The 21,099-nt window shown below is 44.8% G+C and overlaps 1 protein-coding gene across 6 annotated transcripts in view; it reads left to right on the top strand.

The window, feature by feature from the left end:
* Positions 1-3,401: 3,401 nt before the first annotated feature.
* Positions 3,402-21,099, top strand: part of APP (amyloid beta precursor protein) — a 199,378-nt gene continuing 181,680 nt past the window's right edge. For 2 of the 6 annotated variants that reach the window (XM_015299094.4, NM_204308.2), the window contains exon 1: positions 3,402-3,604. In XM_015299094.4, coding sequence (XP_015154580.2) covers positions 3,548-3,604 — 57 coding nt within the window. In that variant the 5' untranslated portion in view covers positions 3,402-3,547. Of the gene's footprint in view, positions 3,605-3,673; positions 3,907-3,991; positions 4,053-21,099 lie in introns of those variants that run through there. The other 4 variants (XM_046943383.1, XM_046943439.1, XM_046943417.1 and 1 more) reach the window with 2 other exon arrangements.

Genomic DNA, 21,099 nt, shown 5'->3' with positions numbered 1-21,099 from the left:
TGTTGAGAGGGGAGTTGGAGAATTTTGAGGTTTCCCTCTGTCCCCTCTCCCATATGAATGAACTATATTTGGTGAGAAAGTATATGTCTGACCCAAAAGTGTGCTGTTTTTGTAATGGTAGCAAGGCATTCGTGCAATGGAAAGACCATTGACTTATTTATCACTGCATTTCATGAGGTTATGAACCAGACTACGGTGTTTTATTGTCTTTTTGGGAATAATGTCAGCATTCGTAGGTAAGATCCACTTACTTCATGGGTGTGTTCAGTTAACAAATTGTCTAGATGAACAATGTTTCTATATACACTATATACTAAAGGTAAAATTCTGTATAATAATATTAGACATCATTCGCACAGAAAGATAAGGAGGCAGAGCACAATAGTGGCCAGAAAATGAAGATCGACGTGCATGCTTGGTCATTGCTTTGAAAGATATCACATTTAGGTCAAATAACAGAAATCATATCTGGCTATAGTTTGCAATTGTTTGTTTAGATTATCTTACTGGATAGTTATGTACCTCCTATCATTCCATTATCCAGCCTGTTCTGCCTTCTTCTGCAGGAATATATGTTCATTACTCATCCTTCTGTGCAGTGGTAGTGGTCTTTGTAGCACTCCAGCTATGACTAATTCCAAGGCCTGGTAATTTCAATCCCAAGAATTTCTATCCAAATAATACAGGTTAGAGAAAGCAAGGCAAAAAGTATACTGGACTTTCTGTATAGATACTGAAAGAGGAAAGAGAATGGAAAATAGGACACCATCTCTCTGTTTTCTATCAGCAGGTCATCTCTCAGTTTTGTAGATCTTACAAATGACTTTGCCCAAAGAGGCTGTGGATGCCCCATCCCTGGAGGCATTCAAGGCCAGGCTGGATTAGCTCTGGGCAGCCTGGTCTAGTGCTTGGTGACCCTACACATAGCAGGTGGGTTGAAACTAGATAATCATGATGGTCCTTTTCAATCCAGGCTGTTCTATGATTCTATGATGACTTTCAAAGGAGTCTTTAGTTACGGCCTTGGCAAATCTTGTCATTGGTTTGTATTAATGTGCTGGACCTACATCTTAGCCTTTCCTGGACCTTTGACTTTTCCCCACCTTTTCATTTGAACCTTTTCTCCTGCCCCCACCCTGAGGTGTGCCACTCCATGGCTCTGACCCTCTCCCAATGAAGGGCAGAAGGGGCCCACCATGAGGGAGGATGTAGGCTTGCCTCATCCAGAGAAACTGCACTTGAAATACTGCTGGGTTTCAGTGCTAGGAAGAAGTGTTTGCAAAGAGCTTCCAAGCCAATAATATATATAACAAAAGAGTGACATGAATCTATTTTGGTCTTCTATCCATGTGGAAGCTGGATTCTTTTTTTTTTTTTTTTTTTTTTTTTTCAGGACTTGCAAAGAGCTTCCTTCTGATTGCCTCCATTGTTTCTGGGAAGAATTGTTTTTGAACGACCTCCATCAGCTCCAGCAGGATGTTGCTGATTTGCAACCACTGCGCTGCCTTTCTGCTGGCTGGGTTTAGAAGCCAACTGGTTGGGAACATTTGCATAGCAAATCCTTCCCTAACCCCTTAAAGCCGTACAATCATTATCCTAACAAGCATATAACAGTATTCAATTATTACAGCTAAACCTGCCATTGTTGTTATTTAACCAATTTTAATTTACAAGTTGTGTTGTGTCATGGGTGTATTTCTTAGAAGCACCTACTAATTACACTGGGATATACTTCACATCTGTACATAGGGGGAGGGAGGAGCCTCAGCTGTTAGTTCTCTGTCAGAGACCACTCAAATTATCCAAGTGCGACTCAAGCAATTCCCCAAAGCCATTGTACACCATCAGTTCATTCATTTGTATGAGAAATGTCATATTTGCATGAGAATGGTCTTCTGAATCTACAGCTTGCCTATGGGAGTGAAATGCTGTGGTGCTGAAGTGTCTTCCTGAAGATTTCAGCCTGCCTGACCCTGCAAGTGTCTGCTCCAGCCCAGTAAACATCCCTCCGGATCAGATGAAGCTTGGACTGAGTCTCAGTGGATTTCTGCTTTGACTCAAAAAGAACACGGACATAAGCCTGTTGGAGTTCAAAATGTATTTGGACAATACTCTCAGGCATAGGTGTTGAATTTTGGGTGGTCCCATGCGGAGCCAGGAATTGGACTTGGTGATCTGTGTGCATCTCTTCCAACTCAGGGTAGTCTGTGGTTCTATGAGAAGAGTGCTGAGGACAGTGCAGCCCAGGCTTCCAACACCAAAGTATGCACTGGGGAGACTTCACTTGTCTCTTCTGTGACCAGGCTGAAGTTCCCTGTTGCACAGGAGGTCTGTTAACAGTGGTCTTGTGGGCCTTAGTGGGAGTAAAGAGCCTGCCACAAGGTCAGCAGTTCAGACAGAACACGCCAGGTAACATCAAACTGAACTTCATAGAATTGTAGAATATTCCAAGTTGGAAGGGACCCAGAAGGATCAGAGTACAGCTCCTGGCTCCACACAGTGCCACCCAAAAATAAGATCATATATTTGAGAGCATTGTCCAGATGCTTCTTGTACTCCAGCAGCTTGGTGACCACTGCTCTCAGGAGCCTGTTTCAGGGCCTGAAAACCCTCTGATGAAGAACATTCTCCTAAACCCCAGCTGCCCTTTCCCTGACACAGCTCCATGCCATTCCCTCTGGCCCTGTTGCGGTCACAGAGATCAGAGCTCAGTGCTGCCTGCCTGCTACAGGTGAGGAGCTGCAGCTGCCACGCGGCCTCCCCTCAGCTCCTCTGCTCTGAGTTGGACACACTGGGGGGCCTCAATCGCTCCTCCTATGTCTTGCCCTTCAGACCTTTCACCATCTTCATAGCCCTCCTATGGATGCTCTATAGAAGTTTACAATTTGATGGAGAAGATGAGGAAGTGAGTTTGCTTTGGCCTTCTGCTTGCAAGCCCAGGAAAAAGCACTGAAGTTTGATTTCTTCCTTGTTCAGCTGCTGTAAGCCTTAGTTTAGTCAGTGCTCCTGTCTGCATGGTTTCTCAGTGACACTTCCACAAATTTTGTATCGATCTTGCAATTAGCAGCAAGCAAAGCAATGCCGGGGGTCACTGCTACCTCCCCAGCAGGAGGCTGAGGCCTCACTTGCGTGCTCGAGTGTTTTGGAGACAGATTATGTATTGCGTGAGAGGCTGAGCAGCCAGACGCACCACCTTCAAGCCAGTCTAAGGGCTGTCCAGGCCTCCGTACGACCGAGCTGGCCCCCGAGGTGCTCGCACCGCACCTCACCGCACCGCAGCGCGCCGACGCGGAGCCGGTGCCGCTCCACCCGTGCGCGGCCGCTAGGGGTCTCCGCGGGGCGGGAGGGCCGGGCCGGGCCGCGCCGCACCGCCCGCTCGGGGGCGGGCCGGGCCATCAGCTGACCGGCCCCGCCGCGGCGCTCGGTGGTGCCGCTGCAGCTCAGTCGCTCTCCCCGGCAGCGGCGCGGCCCCGCGGATTTACTGCTGTAGCCCAGCGCGTCCCGCCGGCCGGCCGCCCTTCTCCCCCCTCCCCTCTCGGCCGCCGCGATGCTGCCCCACTTAGCCCTTTTGCTGCTGGCCGCCGGCGCCGCCCGGGCCCTTGAGGTAAGCGGGGCAGGGGGCGGTCGGGCGGGGGCTTGCTCCCGCCGTCCTCCTGCGCCTCCCGAAGGCTTTGTCTGCCCGGAGCCGCCCCTGCGGTGGGGCTCGGCGGAGGTCCCCGGTGCCTGCCCGGCGCTGGAGCTTCCTTCCCCGGCCGCCGGCGAACAATAGGGCCGCTCCCGCCGAGTGAGGGGGCGGCGGGGGCAGAACGGAGGCAGAGAGAGAGGTCGGCGGCTCTCTCGGCCCCGCGCATCTCTGCCACCCGGCTGCCCGCGCCCACCGTTGCCTTCAGGCTTTTCGCGGGGACGGTGCGCGTCCCCGGGGGTTCCTCCGTCGAGGGTCGGGGAAGGGAAACTTTGCCGGCCGGGCGGGGGGCGCGGGGCCTCGGGGGGCGGCGTGCGGAGCGGCGTGCGGGGGAGGCACCGCGCCCGCCCCGTCGCGCACACCCTCGCAGGTGCGCGGGGCGGCGGCGAGGAGCCTCCCGGCGGGGCTGGCGCGGCAGCCGGGCGGCGGGGACGCGGGGCGGGGGCGGCGTGCCGTGCCGAGCCGAGCCGTGCGGAGCCGCGGGGCGGGTTTCCCTGCGGCGGGGCGGGCTGGGGCTGCGCGGCGGCGAAGCGCGAGAAGATGGCGCCGCTGCAGTGCAGCAGTGGGGCGCCGTCATGCGAGCGGCGGACGGCCCGGCCCTGGGCGGCATCGCCCTCCTCTCCTCCTTCCCCGCTGCCCCGTGCTGCCCGCGCCGCCCCGGCCCGGCGACACCCTCCGCTGAGGTCCCGGCGGGGCGGGGACGGGTGGGCTCCCCTCGCCCCCCGGGGCTGAGCGCAGAGGGCAGCCGGTGCCGCCCGGTGAAGGTGTGCGGGGAGCCGCCCCCCGGGAGCCGCACGTCGGCCCGGAGCCTTCAGTTCCCAGCCTCCTCTGCCTCAGGGAGCCCGCGGGGCTGGCACCCGGCGCTCAGCCGGGACCCAGAGCCCGGAGGTCGGCTCGCTCCCGGGCGGGGTGCCGCGGGACACGGTTATTCCTGGGGACCCGGTACCTGCCCGTCCCTGTGCCCGATGCTGCTCTTCCAGGCACGGGCTGGGAAACGCTGAGCAGGGGATATAAAAAAAAATGCGCGGCTGTGAAGAGGCTCAGGGCTTTAAGGTTTCCAGTTATAAAACTCATTTGGGTGTTAGCTCGATGCAGCCGTTTGCTGCCTGGAAGTAATAGAAGGAAATCTCTGCCTTGGGTGCCTGGAGCCAAATAAAGAAAGGAAAAATAGAATTGGAACGGTGCTTCAGATAGCGATGCCCGTCACTGGGTGGTCCATTGGATCTGTCCCTAGCCTTACATATATATATGCATATGGGAAAAGGTTTAAAGTTGTAGGCACTGTATAAGCACTTGCAAGAAGGAGGGCTTGGGTTTTGCATCAAAACCATTCTGAGGAGAGCCTGCATTCATCTGCAGCCCCATCCTTTCCGTGGTGCCTGCCGGAGTAGCATCCAGAATTTTCAGAGACGTTCTTTGCCTTGAAGTAGTTGTTTAAATGGGTGACGATGTTTGTGCAGGAGCTTTCGGTCTTACTCTGGTGATACATAGCAGTGTTTGAGGCTTTGCAATTTTCCCCCTTTTTCCTATTTGGTGGTGGGGTAGTTTCTAACATCTGCTCATCTTGTGATTTATCTTGGTGCTTTATATCTTGATACGCTGAAGGTTGATGATGAACAAGTGACTGCTTTTGTAATACTTAAATATTTCACACTAGGAATTGCATGCATACATTTACCACACTTGCGTTGTCTGTGTGTGCTAAAATGTGAAATTTTGATGTTTGAATTCGATTTGAGATCTCATCTCCAAACTCAACCGTTTCTCCTGCCATTTTAGCACATGCTTTATGGAAAGCAGCTGAAGAACCTATACGTGTTTTCAGAGGGAGTGTGGCATAAGGAAGAGGGAAAGCAGGAACAAAATTAAAAGCCTTGCAGTATTAGACACAAGAAATTCCGTTCTAAAATCACAGGTGGATTAATACTTCTGCATCTCTGAAGGCAGTACTCCACAGTGATGCTACAGTGGTGTCGCAGTTGCTTAGCATGCAACTTGCAGCCAAGTGAATCATAATTGGGGGGGTAGGAAGTCCACTGGGCGAGAATTCTAGTATTTTGTGACACTTTCTTCAATGGTTACCATTTAATATCATCCTATTTATTGTCTGATTTCAGTAGGTAAACGCAACAGACAGTAGCTGTGAATTTGAGTGAACAATCTCAGTTTTGCATATTCAGATTTCTTCTAATTAGCACACAGTTGGGGTGTCAAGATTTGTCGTGCCTAGTACTGCTGTAGGTCCATGTCTATAAGCAGGACTCTCATACCAGCAAACTGAAATGGAATTAATAAGACATTGGTAGAAGCATATTGCCCGGCAGCTTTTTTATACAACTGCCTATTGCTGTGATTTCTAAGCTTTTAATTTTTGTCTCTTTTTAAATGAAAGCTCCAAGTACTCATTTCTTAATTGTTCAGATTTTAAGTAGACCTTTGAAAATGACTTCCTGTAACGTGGGCAGTTAAAGGAAGCTTTTCTTTGGCCTCCATTACAGAATTTGAGTTCTTCCTTCTGCTTCTGTTCTTGATTTTTTTCTGGGAGATGTTTTTTTTTGTTGTTGTTGTTAAGAGATCCGCTTTGAACTTCCTCCTTAAAATTTTGCAATGGCAGGGCAGGCATTATGGATTCTGGCGCGTTGGCAGTCAAGTGGATAAATTAAAGGAGGGAAAAAAGGAGCTTCTCCCTCACTGCCCTGCTTGCCTTTTAGGTTTAGTGAGCAACAATTTCTAGACTTTTGTTCTCTTCAGTTGTGTTTTCTGGGGGGAAAAGTGACCAGCTGCCATACTTCTCATAGAGCACGTATGAAGGTGACAAGATTGTGAGATTTTTTTTTTTTCTCCTCTCCCCCTTCACCATTAGCTATTTATGGGACCAGTGCGGGTGACCTTTCTTAACTGCTTTAATGAAGCAGTATTCTGATTTGTAGGGGAAACCAACGAGAAGTGGAGGTCAGCTTCACGATGGCTTTTCTCTTGGCATGTGTTTAAAACCTGTCGGGGACAAACAATTTGTATGTTTTGCAAAGAAAAGATCCAGAGATTCCTTCTAATTGTCCATCCTTTTAAAACACAAAGTTTGGCACTGTAGCTTCAGGGCATAGATATTTCATTTAACTGCTTGATGAAATGGCAGGTGTTTTTCTTGACAGTCATTTCTCAGTGGCTCAATAAAATAATTAGCACCAACTGTTGAGTATGGAGAATTGTTCAAGAAATTAGTTGATAGGATCACAGTGTCTCTCAAGAAGACTCTTTTCCAACCTCCAAAACAGGGCCAGTTCTGGAGGCTCAGCCAAGCTACTTGGGGCTTTCTCCGGGCAGGTCTGAAAATAGAGCTCTGAAGACAGAGCCTGGGCAATTGGTCCATGGTTTGGTTGGCTCATCTCTGGTTTGAGGTGTGTCTCCAGGCTGTTTTTTATTTTCTTAAGGCGTTATCTCTAGGTTCAACTTACGTACTTGACCCTCAAAACTCTGAATGAGTGCGATTTTGACGTTGCACTTTTAACAAGTCTGTAATAAGTAGTAGGTGGGGAAAAAAATCTTTGGTTAATAAAGAAGTCTACATTTGTTCATGTAAATGTACACACTTGTATCATGTGTACACATGCATGTTACAGTCACCTGATTTATCAATGTAATATACACGAACATGTATTAAAGATCCCTCATACATTAGCATATTTCATGTATGACATTAACATTGTTGTGTGTGTATGTATGTGTATGTACATCACATTTTTGTGTTGGCTGTATTCAGACAGTAGTCACAGAAGTTGTATCTAGGCAATGAAAAACAATTTTTGGCTGCTACTGATGAGCATATAGTAGGGTTTGTGTATGGTAATGTGTTCATTGAAGTTGTTAGGTGTTCTATGGTAATGTGTTCATTGAAGTTGTTAGGTGATCTATCTAGTATGGGTTTAACACGTAAGTCAAAAGCTGTGTGTTATTAGATTTAAATTCAGGGGATTTTGGAAAATCCTGTGGTGTAAGAAGATTAAAAGTAAAGCAAATTGAAAAAGTACCGAATGACTTTCTGTAAGCTTGGTTAACTGTTAGAACATGTTCTTGTGGTGAGAGTTCACAATGATTGCTGACAGGCTGAGCATTGCCAAGAGCAATGTTGATAACGGGCGTGAACCTGAACTGGTTCTGAGATGGGACTGTCAGAAGAAGAAAAAGTATTGCTCTGAATTTATTTTTTAAACAGAATGCAGTCAGTTTGAGGAGACTTTCCTCTCAGAACTTGGAATGGAAACTGCTCTTCTTCCTTGACTTTCCTTCAGAAGTACCTACAATTGAGGCACATTTTCTATCGCTTTCAATGATGTAGGGCCAGCTGAGAGTACAAATCAGTAGTGCCTGGTGCATAACTTTGAATAGGTCGTGTATGTCCCATCAATTGTCTTGTGATTTAGTTGTGAAACTTAAGTATTTGTTTTTATTTGAGTTAAAAAAAAACAACGTTCAAAAAGCTAATTTGTTTCTTTAATGTTCTGATCTAAAGATGCATCTAAATTCTGAAAATATCTACCTCTTCGTGAGAGAAATTAGTCTTAGAGAAAATAAGCTACATGGGAATAATGGCCCTCATTCACAGGGACCAAATTGGATAGCAGCCAGTCGGTATGTGTGTACAGAAGTGTTTAGCTCCCAGTGTAACAGCACTGTAAGCACTGTGGTTTCCTCAGCTAAGAGGTAGGACTTCTGGCTTGCTGTGTTTTCTCGCTCATCCTTACAGCAAGTTCAGGAGAACCCAATCTTCTCTCGAGGACTTCATATTAAAGGGTAAATGTAGACTACGCTTGTTTAAGAGGCTTTCCAAGGGAAGCCAACGTTCTGGTCAACTGCTGGTCTTTCACGGATTGTGAGACAGCCAAGCTTTAAACATAGAAGCATGTGTGCCAGTACACTTTGTGGTTTGTAATCCACTTGGCCTTTTCAGGCTGGAGTTGAACTTTGCCATATGGCTGGCAGAGGACCTAGTTCAGGAGCTGGCTGCTTCAAGCTGCTCGTTGTGCTTCCACCAGTGGTTTCTGCTTTCTAAAGTCAGCCCGTTCAGCTCTCACTGACGACTCTGCTGGTTTCATGACCCTGTGCTGTGTTGAAATGAACAAACTGTGTGGTTTTTTTTTTTTTTTGGTAGGTCACTTTTTCTGGCAGATGCTTCCGAGCCCTGAGTTAGAAAATGGCCACAAGCAGTTGAACTGGCCCAACCAAAAGAGCAGGCAGCTGTTTTGGGAGAAGAGCCCCAGCCTCTGAAACCACATTTTCTAAAGTTGGTAGAGCAGTGTTAATTAAGGTGTTGGTCCCTTTGCCTCCCTCTGGTGACCTGTGGCAGGACATGAGCAGTCATTTCACACCTGACCTCTCTTTGGTTCCTGATTGTTAAAAGTTAATGTGAAGTCATTGTGAAAGGCAAAATGCTCCTAGAAGCTACATTCAGGGATGGATAGCTCCATTGAGTTCCTACTGACCCATTTTGAGCTAATCCAGATAGGAATTCCCTGTTCACCCTTCTCTGGTTTATCCTTCCCCAGAGTAGAGCTTATCTATTCAACCACAGCAGATAGCATGTGACAGGAATGGGGCAAAACTGGTTGTACTCGCTCATAAAAGCATTTTAAAATTGCTCCCTTTCAGGGCATGCCATTTGTTGATCCAGTATGGCAGTTACTATTTTTTTTATGTGATTTCTTTTAGGAATTCATAAAACACAGAGCACATCTAACAGGAGTTTAAGATAAGTGAGCAATATCCCATATTTTGTTTTGGAAACTTTATGAAATTTGAACTTTTTTTTTTGGAACTATGAAACAGGAACTTACACATACACAACTCAGGTTTAGGTAATACAGTTACTTGGTGCTTAGAGACTTAAAATGTGTCTTTTTTTATTTTTCTTATGGTGAAGATGAGAATTGTCTCCTCATCCATCTCTAAAATTTAGAAATAATAATATTCATTTGACACAGATGACATAATAGAGATGTAGGGGCAGGATTTAGAAGTTACTTCCAGTCTCCTTGACGTGCTCTTGCATCGTCTCTGCGCCTGCAGCAAGCATTCTCCTACCTTGTCAGCACGCCTTAGAGATTGCTTATTTTGAAGTTTTAACCCTGTAAAATGTCTTTTTTCCTGAATTGAGGCCATGCAAAAGGCTCTATTTTTTTCATCCGTTTTTTTTCATACGCAGCAATATAACTTTGAGGCAATTGACTTACTCTCGTTATGGTTAGTAACATAAACTTATTTGTCACTGGAATTTTCAACTGTATTGGAATATGGATTACTGAGCTAATAGAGTAGTTCACTCTTCCTCATAGGGAAGAGTCAGGTTGGTTGTAAGGAAAAGGTTCTTTACCAGAGGTCAGGCACTGGAACAACGTCCCCAGGGCAGTGGTCGTAATACCGAGTCTGCTGCTGTTCAGGAGGCATTTGGCCAATGCTGTCAGATGTAGGTTTGAATTTTGGGTGGTGCTAGAGTTTGACTTGATGATCCTTGTGAGTCCCTTCCAACTCAAGATATTGTATGATTCTGTGATCATCTGAAAGATAGCTTGAAAAACTGTTTGCTACCTGTGTCCTGCCTTAAAATATAGGTAATGGAATTCTGATGTTGTTTCTTGATGAAGATTTGATACTATTTATGTTCTAAGTTTCTCATAAACTTGATTCTTGGCTTCAATTTTTTTTATCATGATAAAGGCTTATTTTTATACACATACAGCACCTATATATTTATTTACACTGGGAAGGAAGGTTATTATTCAGGGGAACTTAAACCGAATAAAAGGAAATGGCTGCTAAATACTATAAAAAGACATTGACTTTCAAATGGCATTCAGCATTTTGGTAATTTTGTTTTCTTACAAGCTTTGTAAATTTAAATGTATTAATTGATTGATTATAGTTGACGACTAGTTACAGTATGGGAATTAGTGATTCATTTTTTTGTGTGGTGGGGTTGCTTTTGAAGCTTATTTGATATTTGTCTGCAGCTCTACTGTGTATGCTTCGTCTGTCCTCTGGCCAGTTCTTTTAACGAGGAAATGGAATAAAATTGCTTCTAATGACACAACTTTCAGCATTCTAATTCCATCGCTGTTTACTTTCACCACTTCTACCTTCAGTTCCGTTAAATCTTGGAAGAATAATACTGACCTGAAGTTGTTTCACAGAACTTTAAAACTGAGGATGTTGAAATTCCCAAGCTGATCTTTCGGTGTTGGTATAGCTTCTAGAACTTAAATGCAAGCAACTTGCAGATGAGGACTTGTCTATAATCTTGACATCCAGGAGAATGTGACTACTTATGAAAATGTCAGCTCTTCATTATGGAGAAAACAAACAGTAAAAATCCCCAAACCCTCAGAGTTCATTATGTGAATTTTATTTGGGATATTAAAAGCTGAAGTTGCAAAAACTAAAATGTCAAAGAGCAAGTGAGGGACCCAGAGTGTGCATATGAGTTTGAGAGAGTTGAGGGGAACCTCTGGAGTAAATTTTGTCTGGACAAGGAAAGGCTGTCTCACTTATGTTAAGATTTTTCATTTTTGGTGGTCTATACTTTTTATTTCTTACAATGGTAATACTTTTTTTCCTGCTAACCTGAACATTGAAAAGCCAATTTCCCATCTTTACTGTGTAAGGTATTCTTGATCACACGCATCTTGATCACAAAAACTTGGAGCTGTTGAGGTGAAGTATTTCATCTTCCTGTCATGCCTGTGTGGATCCATGTGAAGATGACATCTCTTATAAAACCAACACAAAGACTTGCTTATTTGGGCTGTAACCTTGCTTCAGTACATGGCCAGCATTGGAGGTGTTGGTAGGGTCAGGAGGCAGCTGCTGGTCTGGGCCTGCATGGCACCCTGCACAGAGCCACAGGCTCACTGAGGCCCATGGGTGTTGTTAAAGCCTTGTGCTGGTTAGGGGATTTCCTTAGAGCAGAGGATCTGAAGTCTTTCTGAAGGTGTTCAGAAGAAAATCCTGAGAACAACTGAGCTTTGAGAGAAAATCTCTGATAAACAGCAGGGTAAAATTAAAGCACTTTACTTTGAAATAACTGTCTAAACTATTTCTAAAGACATATTTAAATGAGACAGGATTTGTGCAGCAACTTTAGATTGGCATTTGTATTGTAGTTATACACAAAAATACCAAGTTCCTGCTTGAATTTAACAAAACTTGCATGAAGGCAGAAGGCAGAAATGCTGAAGATCAACACCCAGGCCCTGAAAATCCAGGCTGGCCTGTGTGGTGTGGTCTCTTAGGTGGAGGGTGAGGTGCAGGGCTTTGCCATGCAGGGCGATGGGGACTCAGCTGCATGAAGAACTTGGGTGAGTATAGCATGTATTTGAGGTGACCTTGTGGGAGTGTCAGTTGTGAGTTTGGGGCTTCTGAGCCCAACCCTGAAGAGAGCCCATCTTCTCCTGGGAAGGGTTGGCAAAGTTGGGGTTGGTTTAGGTGCTAGCAGTTCTGAGGGATGAATGCTACTTCATTTACTTATTTACACTCTAGCTCTGGAGGTAAAACCAAATGAGAAAGATAATCTGTAATTTATTAGAAGGAAGATTGAACACTGCCTTAATTGCCTCCACAAAGAGGAAATAGCAGGAAAAGAAAAGCCTGACAGCTAGCGCTGTCTGGAAGGCGTTCAAATAGGAAACCATGGACATGTTTTTAATAGTGCAGACTTGTGGTAAGCTGAGAAAGGAAATGAGTCTTTTGCCTTCAGACTATGGAGGCAAAGTAAGAGTAAAGACTGAGTGACTTATTTTCCAGAGAGGTAAGTACAGGATGTTGGGCTTCATTGTGGCAAAGAGAAGTGCGGTAGCCAGTGAGGCACAGGAGACGAGGGCAGGCACCCTCTATGTGGTGGGATTTAAATTCTGTATTCACATGAAGATCCCACCAACTTGAAATGCACCCTCAAGGAATACGGCAGCGTCCTGATGTGGAGCGCTTTTTGGCTTGCAGGCACCAGTATTGATTGCAGATAACTGCACAAGTTATTTGCTTGTTGATTTTAGGATATGAGTTTTGGTGTACCAAAGTACAGGTACAGCTAAGTGTTAAATAAATTTTACATATATATAAGTCTATTTTACATTTATATATATATATATATATAAGCTTTATATATAGACATATATATTTTAAACCTCTTGAGCTACCATTTTCTGAGAGAAACTGCATAGCATGGTTTGGATTTCAGAGGTGTTTGTGCTAATATTTACAAATCTCCTTGAAAAAACTTAGAAGTGTCTGCTCATAGTGTTAAATTATGATTTAAAAAAGAGCAATATGTTGAGCTTTCTCTCTTCTTTAAACAGTTCAGTTTTTGTTTTTTCTGTTATTGGTCACGCTGAAGTAAGAGATGCTAGAGTGGAACCAAACACCAGCAAGCTGGATTCCTCTGGTGTGTTTGCCACACCTGTTGATAGTGCAAAACGGGGTTGGAATTGGATCTGCCTGCGGTTCTCTTCACTCTGCGTTCAAATTCCCTCCATAACTCCACTAAACAAATTTTGAAGAAAGAAGGAAACAAATTCTGGGCAATTTCCTGGGGTTGTGAATGACTATGTTGGCTGAGGAGTACTTACACATTTTACAGGATTCTTGCCTTTTAAATGTCTGGGGCTGCAAAAGATTAAACCTTGGGTGGATTATCATTAAATAGTGTATCTTGAGTGATATGTCCCAAACGTTTCAATAAGAGCTGAGGATGATGTAAAAGGCCACTTTTTGATCACAGGGAATAACTTGGTTAAGAGAAATACTTAGAAGTTGAGAAATGTGGCTGGCACATCAGAAATTTAAGTATTGTGCCCTTCCCTCTGGGGTCTGAGAGATTTGGGGCATCTTCTTTAGAAGTGAAAATTCTTGTTCCTTCTGGACAGTCAGTTCATGTTAGAGTTGTCCTTGAGTCAGTACTATCTTTGTCAGGTCTTTTTAGATATACAGCTGCTTGTCTTAGTCTAACTTCCTGATTTCTTGTTTCGGTAGAAACAACACAGTACAAGGTTCACCTCAAACAAAACAAAAAAACCCCTTCTGTATTCTTGCTCCAGCATCTTGCTTGGCTAAACATAGTGTCAATGGCTTTCTAATGGAAAGGCTGTTTTTAATCATGTCAACAGTCAAATAGGTGGTCTGCCTGAAGATGGTCTGCAAGGAAAGAAAAAAGGCAGAGTTGTTAGGCTGCTTGGTGATGTGTGCTATAAAGGCCCAACCAGGTGGCTTTCTGGAGGTGATGGGAAGAAGTGGTGGATGGTTTTGGTAAACTAGTGAATTGATTGTGAGAATGAAGAGGAAGAGCAGAGAGGGAAGGCCCTACAAATAGTATTTAATCTTTGTGAGGGGTGGGGAGGGGTGGTAATTCTTCCTAATTAAAATACCTCTAGATTTTTACCTAATGTATACCTTGAAGATTTAGCCGTCCATCTACTTTGTTTGGATTTACAGTATATGTTGGAGATTACCAATTCTTCTTGCTAAACCAGATGGTAAAGAAATTCGGAAGTCATGTTTTTTGGAGTCAAAAGGAGTAGAAAAGAGACTATTTCTAGCCACCTGTTCCTGTGGTTTCAATTACATGTCGTTAAAAAATTCCTTGGGGAAGTGCTATTGCATTATCAGTCCCACTTAGTCAAATCTCTTACGGTACCTAAATTGGTATAGTGTCAAGAATGCCTAAGGTTTTGTATTCAGTGGGATGCATTTCCTTTGCCTTTCTGCTTGTGCTTTGAAGGAGGATGCTGACCCTAGAGCTGGAGTGGCACGCATTGCCTGCCTTGTTAGGTTTTAGCTCTTCTGAGTCTGTATAAGGCTCTTTGCTGTGCACGATCTTTACGTTTTTCTTTTAGAAACTAGGGAGGGGACGGCCTCAGGAAGAACATACTTGGCAATATTCATTGTTTGTAGTGCTCGTACTTTGGAGACTGTTTAAACTGGAGATGGGAAAGGTAGGTGTCTCTTAGTGAAGGTTTAGTATTTTGGCAACACCTTTAGGTCTTTCAAAGAGGGCTTACCTATGTAATTGGTCAATCTAAGTATCAAGAACAATGGACAACATAGAAATGAAATAGATGAACACCTACAGAGTTGCATCTTTGTTGGAAGATTTTTATATCCCATGCTAGTGATTTGTTTTAGTCTGCTTACAAACTTTGCTCCCTCTCTTTCCTGTTTAAAAAAGTGTTTCTGGTGCCCAAAATAGTAAATGTGCTTTGCTGTCTTTTTCAGTCTTAACCAACACCATGTGCTGTATGTAAACTTGGCTATGTGCAATGCTTAGGTTTGGTTTAAGCACGCTAACCTGATTCCCCTATCAGCAGTAATAGAGGGCAAGTGGTGTGTAAACTGGCAACGAAAAAGTGAATTGCATGAGCTTCAGTACAGCTTTTTTTTTTTAATAGAATGCAGTGGTTTTATTTTCAAAGGTAGCACTCTGATTATGAATTTCTGTTGGCAGAGCAAAGTAATGCAATTGTACAGCTTGCATTGTTTTGATTAGGTGTTCAGAAATGCTTATAGGAATTGCTGGATCACCAGCACTTGCAACGGGCAGCAGGGATTTCTTTTGAGAAACTGCTTGTTTTAGGTCTTACAGCAGAAATATTGGAAAAATGAGGTGGTTTTGGTTCTTTTAGATGTAGTGCAATGCAATATTAATGGAGGAGAGTTTGTCATTTGAAATAAGAGTGCTTCATCTCAGCGAGTTCTCAATCTTCAGTAAATTTTTAATTTTGTAGCTGATTTCCATGCTAATGTAAGGGCATAATAATGACTTTCATGAGGAAATAAGCCAGGTTTTTGGCTTTTTTTTTTTTTTTTGGTAAATGTATGCATAGATACTGCATGTGTTATTTAGGCAGCTTATTTTTAAAAATTGATTCCCCTCTCCATGGGTTGTTAGATGCCTGTACATAAATCCTTAATGCCTTCCCCACATTGAGATGTTTAGGAGCTTACGTTACCTGTGGATATCACTCTGAGTTGGAACATAGGCTTGGTTGCCTGAAAGTGTTTGAAATATGCAGCCTGGTTGTACTTGAAGGTGCTCATGCAACAAATACTTGGTTAATGTTGGGTTAGCTGACACACCCATGGCTCAGAGTGGTTTTCTGTCTCTTCCCAGTTCTTAATGATGGGAGGTTGTGGGGAAGATGCTTTAAAAATATATGCCCTTCTTGCACTAATTACCGATAGGAAAGGTGGTGCTTAGTATGCTCCTGTGCTGATGGTGATACTGGGAGGTCTCTCCAGCTTGGGCTTGATCTGCTTGGCGTGTCCTCTGCGTGCTGTCACACCTGCTTGGTCTCTGTCTCCCTTCTTTGGCCCTCATCTGTGAGGATGCGGTTGATGACGTTTGTGCTATCTTGCTTTGAGTCTTGGTTTGTGACAGCATGTGGGCGTACTTGACTTGGCTTCTTGTTTTCCATTCTCTGGATGTGAACATGTGCAGTTCCCACACAGGTTATTTTTCTGAGGCGTCAGGAGGAAATAATTTTCTCTTGGTGAGACTTGGCTCTCAGGAGGTTCTTTTGAAGTCGGGGTGACTGGATACTGGCTGGTTGCCGTCTGGCACAGTGTTGCCTGCCCAGAGAGTAGGTTTGGCAAAGCACTGCCCTTCTCCTGTTAGCCACATCTTTTCCTCAGCTTTGCCCGTGTCTTTAGGAAGGAAGGTGTTCCTCATGGTTGTTAGCAATTATGACTTTGAGGGAGAGATTTTTGTTCCCCCTAGTTTATGCTACAAGTCTGTTCATACCACAGAGCGGTGCCTGTCAGTTTGCCAAGTCTGTGGACTATTTCTAATAACCTGGTTTTTGTCAGCAATGGTGGCTTCCTGCCGTGCCTGTGTTGGCCTTTAAGTTTGTCACATTGGTGCATGAGAGACTGAGTGACAGTGCAGGACTTAGTGCAGTGGGCTGGGCTCTGCGGCATGGAGCCCTCAGCCTTGCTCTCTGGGTAGTCCCATGTCCCATAGCTGCTTGCTAACACAGTGGTAGCCAGACGGGTGGCAGGGCTGACAGGATCTTGCAACTACTTCACTATAGGCCCTCAGTTTGACAAAGGTAGCACAGTCAATGAGCTGTGGTCATAAATGTGAGCATCAGACTACTTTGAAAAGCACTTTCCTTGTGACTGGTAATGAGGGATTTCCAACTCTTCTGATTCCTAAGCACTCTTTGTCCAAAAAAGGCACTGGGGCTGCCATGCACAGCCAGGAGTTGAGGTTGTGCCCCATGTCCAGCTGCTTCTGTTGGGGATCAAAGGGAAGGAGGCGAGGGGGGGGGAGGGGAAGAGGGGATGCTATTAAGCAGGTGTTTACAAGAAGAGAAGTTCAACTTGAAAGTAATTGCATTTGTACCTCTCCTCTTTTTGTAGGCAGTGAAAGTGTTACTTAGCCATTTGGGAGACTGCTTAAAGCAGTTGCTGCTGTAGGTGAAGTCTGAAATGGCAGGGCAGGCTGATGTGGTTGTGTTTGTGTGTTGCTATGTATGCACACATGAGTTTGAACTAAAGTTAAGCAATACTAATGATGGTTAGCTGCAGGGTTCTTATCTGAGGGAAGGGTCAGATAGGCAGTGCTCATTAGGATCTCTGAATTTGTGTTTGCTCACTTGGGTGGAAAATAAGTCTGGGGTTATCTTTTAACAACGCATCTCATGTTCTCCCCCAGTTAATAAGTAGTACATTGCCTCTCCTCCTGCAAAGTCATTGCTTACGTTCATCGTGCTAATATTCCGGAGTTTACTTTTAGGCTAATAAAATCTGTTCAAAGATGGGGTGTAGCAGCTTAGTCAGTACTGTGTGAGAAGCTTTGTCAGCTCTGTGGCATTGAGAAAAATCACAGGAAGACAGTGTGCATGTCCATGGTTGAATGTTTCAGTTCTCAACAGGAAACCCAACAAATGAAAACACCCCTGGAAAATCTGTATTCTAGGATTTTTTAGCAGACTCATTTAAAGCAAATTTAATTGCAACTTACCTGTTCTTCTGTTGCTATTAAGATAAAACTAACAATTTACTACCTGTTACAGGTTCCCAGTAGTCTTTTTTTTTAACATTTTATTCATTATTAATTAAACTGAGAAGAAATATAGCTATCATAATCTAATTTCAAAACCTTTTCTTTAATGATCAGTTAGTTAGAACTCTTGAAGCATTTTGTAGCACGACATAAAATTTTACAAGCCACGGTCTTGAAATGAGATTTGAACAGATCCATGGTGTCCTACAGCAACCGCTGTAGGTATTTCCCAACACGATGCTTGGAAATGCAAAAGGTAAATAAGCATAAAAGCCATGGTCAGTCATCGTCTGGGCAGTAGTCCCAGTGTGATGTTTCAGGGGTAGATGCGTGTTTGTTTATTTATTTATAAAAGTCATCTGGAGAGCTTCAATTTTTAGTCTTGTCCTGGGAATAAGGTATAAATGCACGCTGTGTGAGGGCTGTACTCTTTACGTAAGGGATATTTCTGTTACTTATGTACTGAGTGTACCAACGTCAGAAGCTCTAAAACAGTCAAGTCAAATGTGTACCTGTTACAAATCTGGTCTTGCAGGTGCAATAAATGACTGGGTGTACCTGTAGAATATTCTGCATTGGCTGTATGTGCTGTGTTTTGAAACTGTGTTCACTTGCAGACATTGAGTGCATGCAGTGTGCACACATCTCTTGTCACCAGCAATTTCCAACGTGCCTTGCTCAGTCCTGGTTCCTGCTGGAAGAGGCGTTCTGTCCTACCTGCGACTACAGATAAATGGGGCTGACAGCGGTGCTGCCGGTTGGGCTCTGCTGCACGTCAGGGCCTTAAGCGAGAAGAGAGTGTTGGAGCTGTAGGAATATGAAGAGGAACAGCTGGATATGGCAGCTCACACTGAGTGGCAGGTTTTCTCCTGCAGAAAGAAAGTGATGTTTTCAGAAGTGTAATAAACGTTAGTGGATACAATAACGTTTCCACAGAAGCATATCTCTTACTTGTGGTTTTAGGATGTTCGCTGGAGTTGCAATTTGTTCTGTGCATTAGTTGGGCAGTGGAGGGAAAGCTCATGGAGGTGACTGACAAAATGCAAATGTCAAGTCTCCAGTTCTTTTCATAGATGAAAAGCTGAATCTTCTGCCCGTCTTGGAGGGAGGTGTCTCAAGTTTTTAATGCTGAAAGCTGTGCTACTTATTTTAGTTCCCTAAAGGGTGATTTTTGGTTTCTGGAAATTAATGGGAACAGAAATTTTGCTAACCATTTTGTTGGCGTGTTATGAATAGAATGAAGTTAATAAGGTTCAATATTGATAGACAGTGATGCATTATTATAGGAATGAAGAGACAGGCAAGAGCTTATTGCAGTAGTCATGAGCAGTTTATATATAATGGTTCCTGCCACTGTCCATCTTCTGCTGTTGGATTTGAAATGTAGTCTGAGGTTGGTTGTGCTTATAGGTACAGAAAAAAACAGGACTGAGATTGGATGGCATAGAAGAAGTGCTTTATTTTATTTAGTCAGACACCCAAATCTAAATATACTCATCACTTTGACATGAACGCACTTCCTATTTATATTTTGTTTCAGGTTTTGCTGCGTCGCACAGGAGTGTCTGTTTGCATCTTGACCACTTACAATTTATTGAGGCTATTGCTCTGCATTTTATGACGACACCGAGTGAGGCAGATGACCTCAGCCATGCACTCCAGTGTGCCTGGTGAGGAGTTTTCAGCCTGCCCAGCGTACATGCATTTCTTCAAAGTGCTCCGCTGTTCACATTGTGCAGAGTGCTGCATCTAAGCCAGCCAGGGTAGCATTCATCGCAGGCAGCTGGTTTGGGGCATATGAAATAAATAAGCAGGTCATCTTAGAAGACGAGCAAGGATCCTGTCAGCTTGGAGCCATCCTTCTGAGCGCTCATGCTAAGTCCTTCTGACACGGGAGGGAGGAGCTGCCCTTTGCACAAGGCTGAGGGAGCACTGGTGCATGTGAGATTGTACTGTGTTTGGGCTTGAGAGCTTTTGGGCCCCCTGGGGTGTGGTCATTCTGCAAGAAGAAAAACTCAGTGGTTGTAATACTGGTAGGCAGTGTGTGGGCGGCCCAGTGGGACTGGTGCTGCCCTCAGGGATGTCCGTCTGTGTGGAACAAAACTTGCTTGGAGGAGATGTGAGCCTGGCCCATTCTGAGGAGGCTGAGAGGCTTAAGTCTCCATTTGCTCTGCACCAATGATTGAAGGGATGGTGTCTCAGCCTGTTCTCTTGTTGCTCTGCAGCTTGTGGGTTAATTTTGTGGATTTAATAAATCTCCCACACATGTATTTCCTCTTCCATAGCTATGCAAGCACAGAGTCTGCTCATCTAGGCTACATTAAGCATTCAGAGAACCTGAATATGTTTGCTGAAATGCATCAAAACCTTGGGTGGTGACACTGTGCCCAAAGTGTTGTGGCAATAGTCATGTGTGAATGAAAATCCCAGGGCTTGGTGGGATGCCCTGGGGCTGGTGGGGCAGTCTCAGCCTGCCCTGCTGTGTCTGCAGACCTGCAGTGGCTGGGCTGGCAGCTGGCAGGGAACACTGCAGTGGGAAGATGTGGAGATGAGTCCATTCACCTTCCCTTGGTTGTGGGTTTGCTTCAATTTTAAGGTTCCTGTTTATTCCAAAGTTCTGGTTTTACTGTACTACACAGTTTTATCTGTGTCTTTATCTGTTTCCTCCCTCCTTTTGCTCTCATCCTCACTGCAAGGGAATGTTAATTAGGCCACTGCTGCCTGTCACTTGTGCAGACAGGCTGCTCTGCACAGGCTCTCATGGTGCTGTGGTTGTGCTGCCAGTAGCTCAGGTACAGGAGCTCACAGGTGCCTGGATCGATGTGGCCTTTGCAAGCAGATAGCGTCACCCTGTGCGATCCTCTTGCACCTGTGTCCTGGAGCTGACTGCAAGTGTCTGCTTGCCTGACCACAGACAGGTCTGTTTGTCTGCTTTTTGCAATTGTCTGGTTGATAAGCTGAATGCGGAATTGGAAGATGCAGTTATTTATCTGTTCAAAAAAAAAAAAAAAAAAACAACCTCCTAGTGATGCTAGTGTATGTGTGCTTGGGTTACAGTTCTGTGGTTGCTTGGAATTGGCTGCTGCAGCACTTCACCAGCTGATGCTGAAGGAGTTGCCTCTCTTGTGCGCATAGCCAAGCTGCTTCAGCACCCTCACAGGCCCATGGGCTGCCTGGTAGCCAGTACTGTTCCTCAATGCAAAAAGAATAGAAGCACTTGAGTTCTGTCTTAAGTCACTCCAAGTGTCCTGTTCTGGTCTGTGAGCAGCCTGATGCTTGAACAGTGGCCCAGGTGTCCTGCAGCTGCTCTGTGTGAGGAGATTGGCGGAGTGGTGCTTCCTGCTTCCCATCTTACGTGGGCTGTGTAGCA

Source organism: Gallus gallus, chromosome 1, assembly GCF_016699485.2.
Source record: "Gallus gallus isolate bGalGal1 chromosome 1, bGalGal1.mat.broiler.GRCg7b, whole genome shotgun sequence".
NCBI lineage: Eukaryota > Metazoa > Chordata > Aves > Galliformes > Phasianidae > Gallus > Gallus gallus.
Note: the sequence above shows the minus strand (reverse complement) of the source record. Positions and strands in the feature narration are given on the sequence as shown.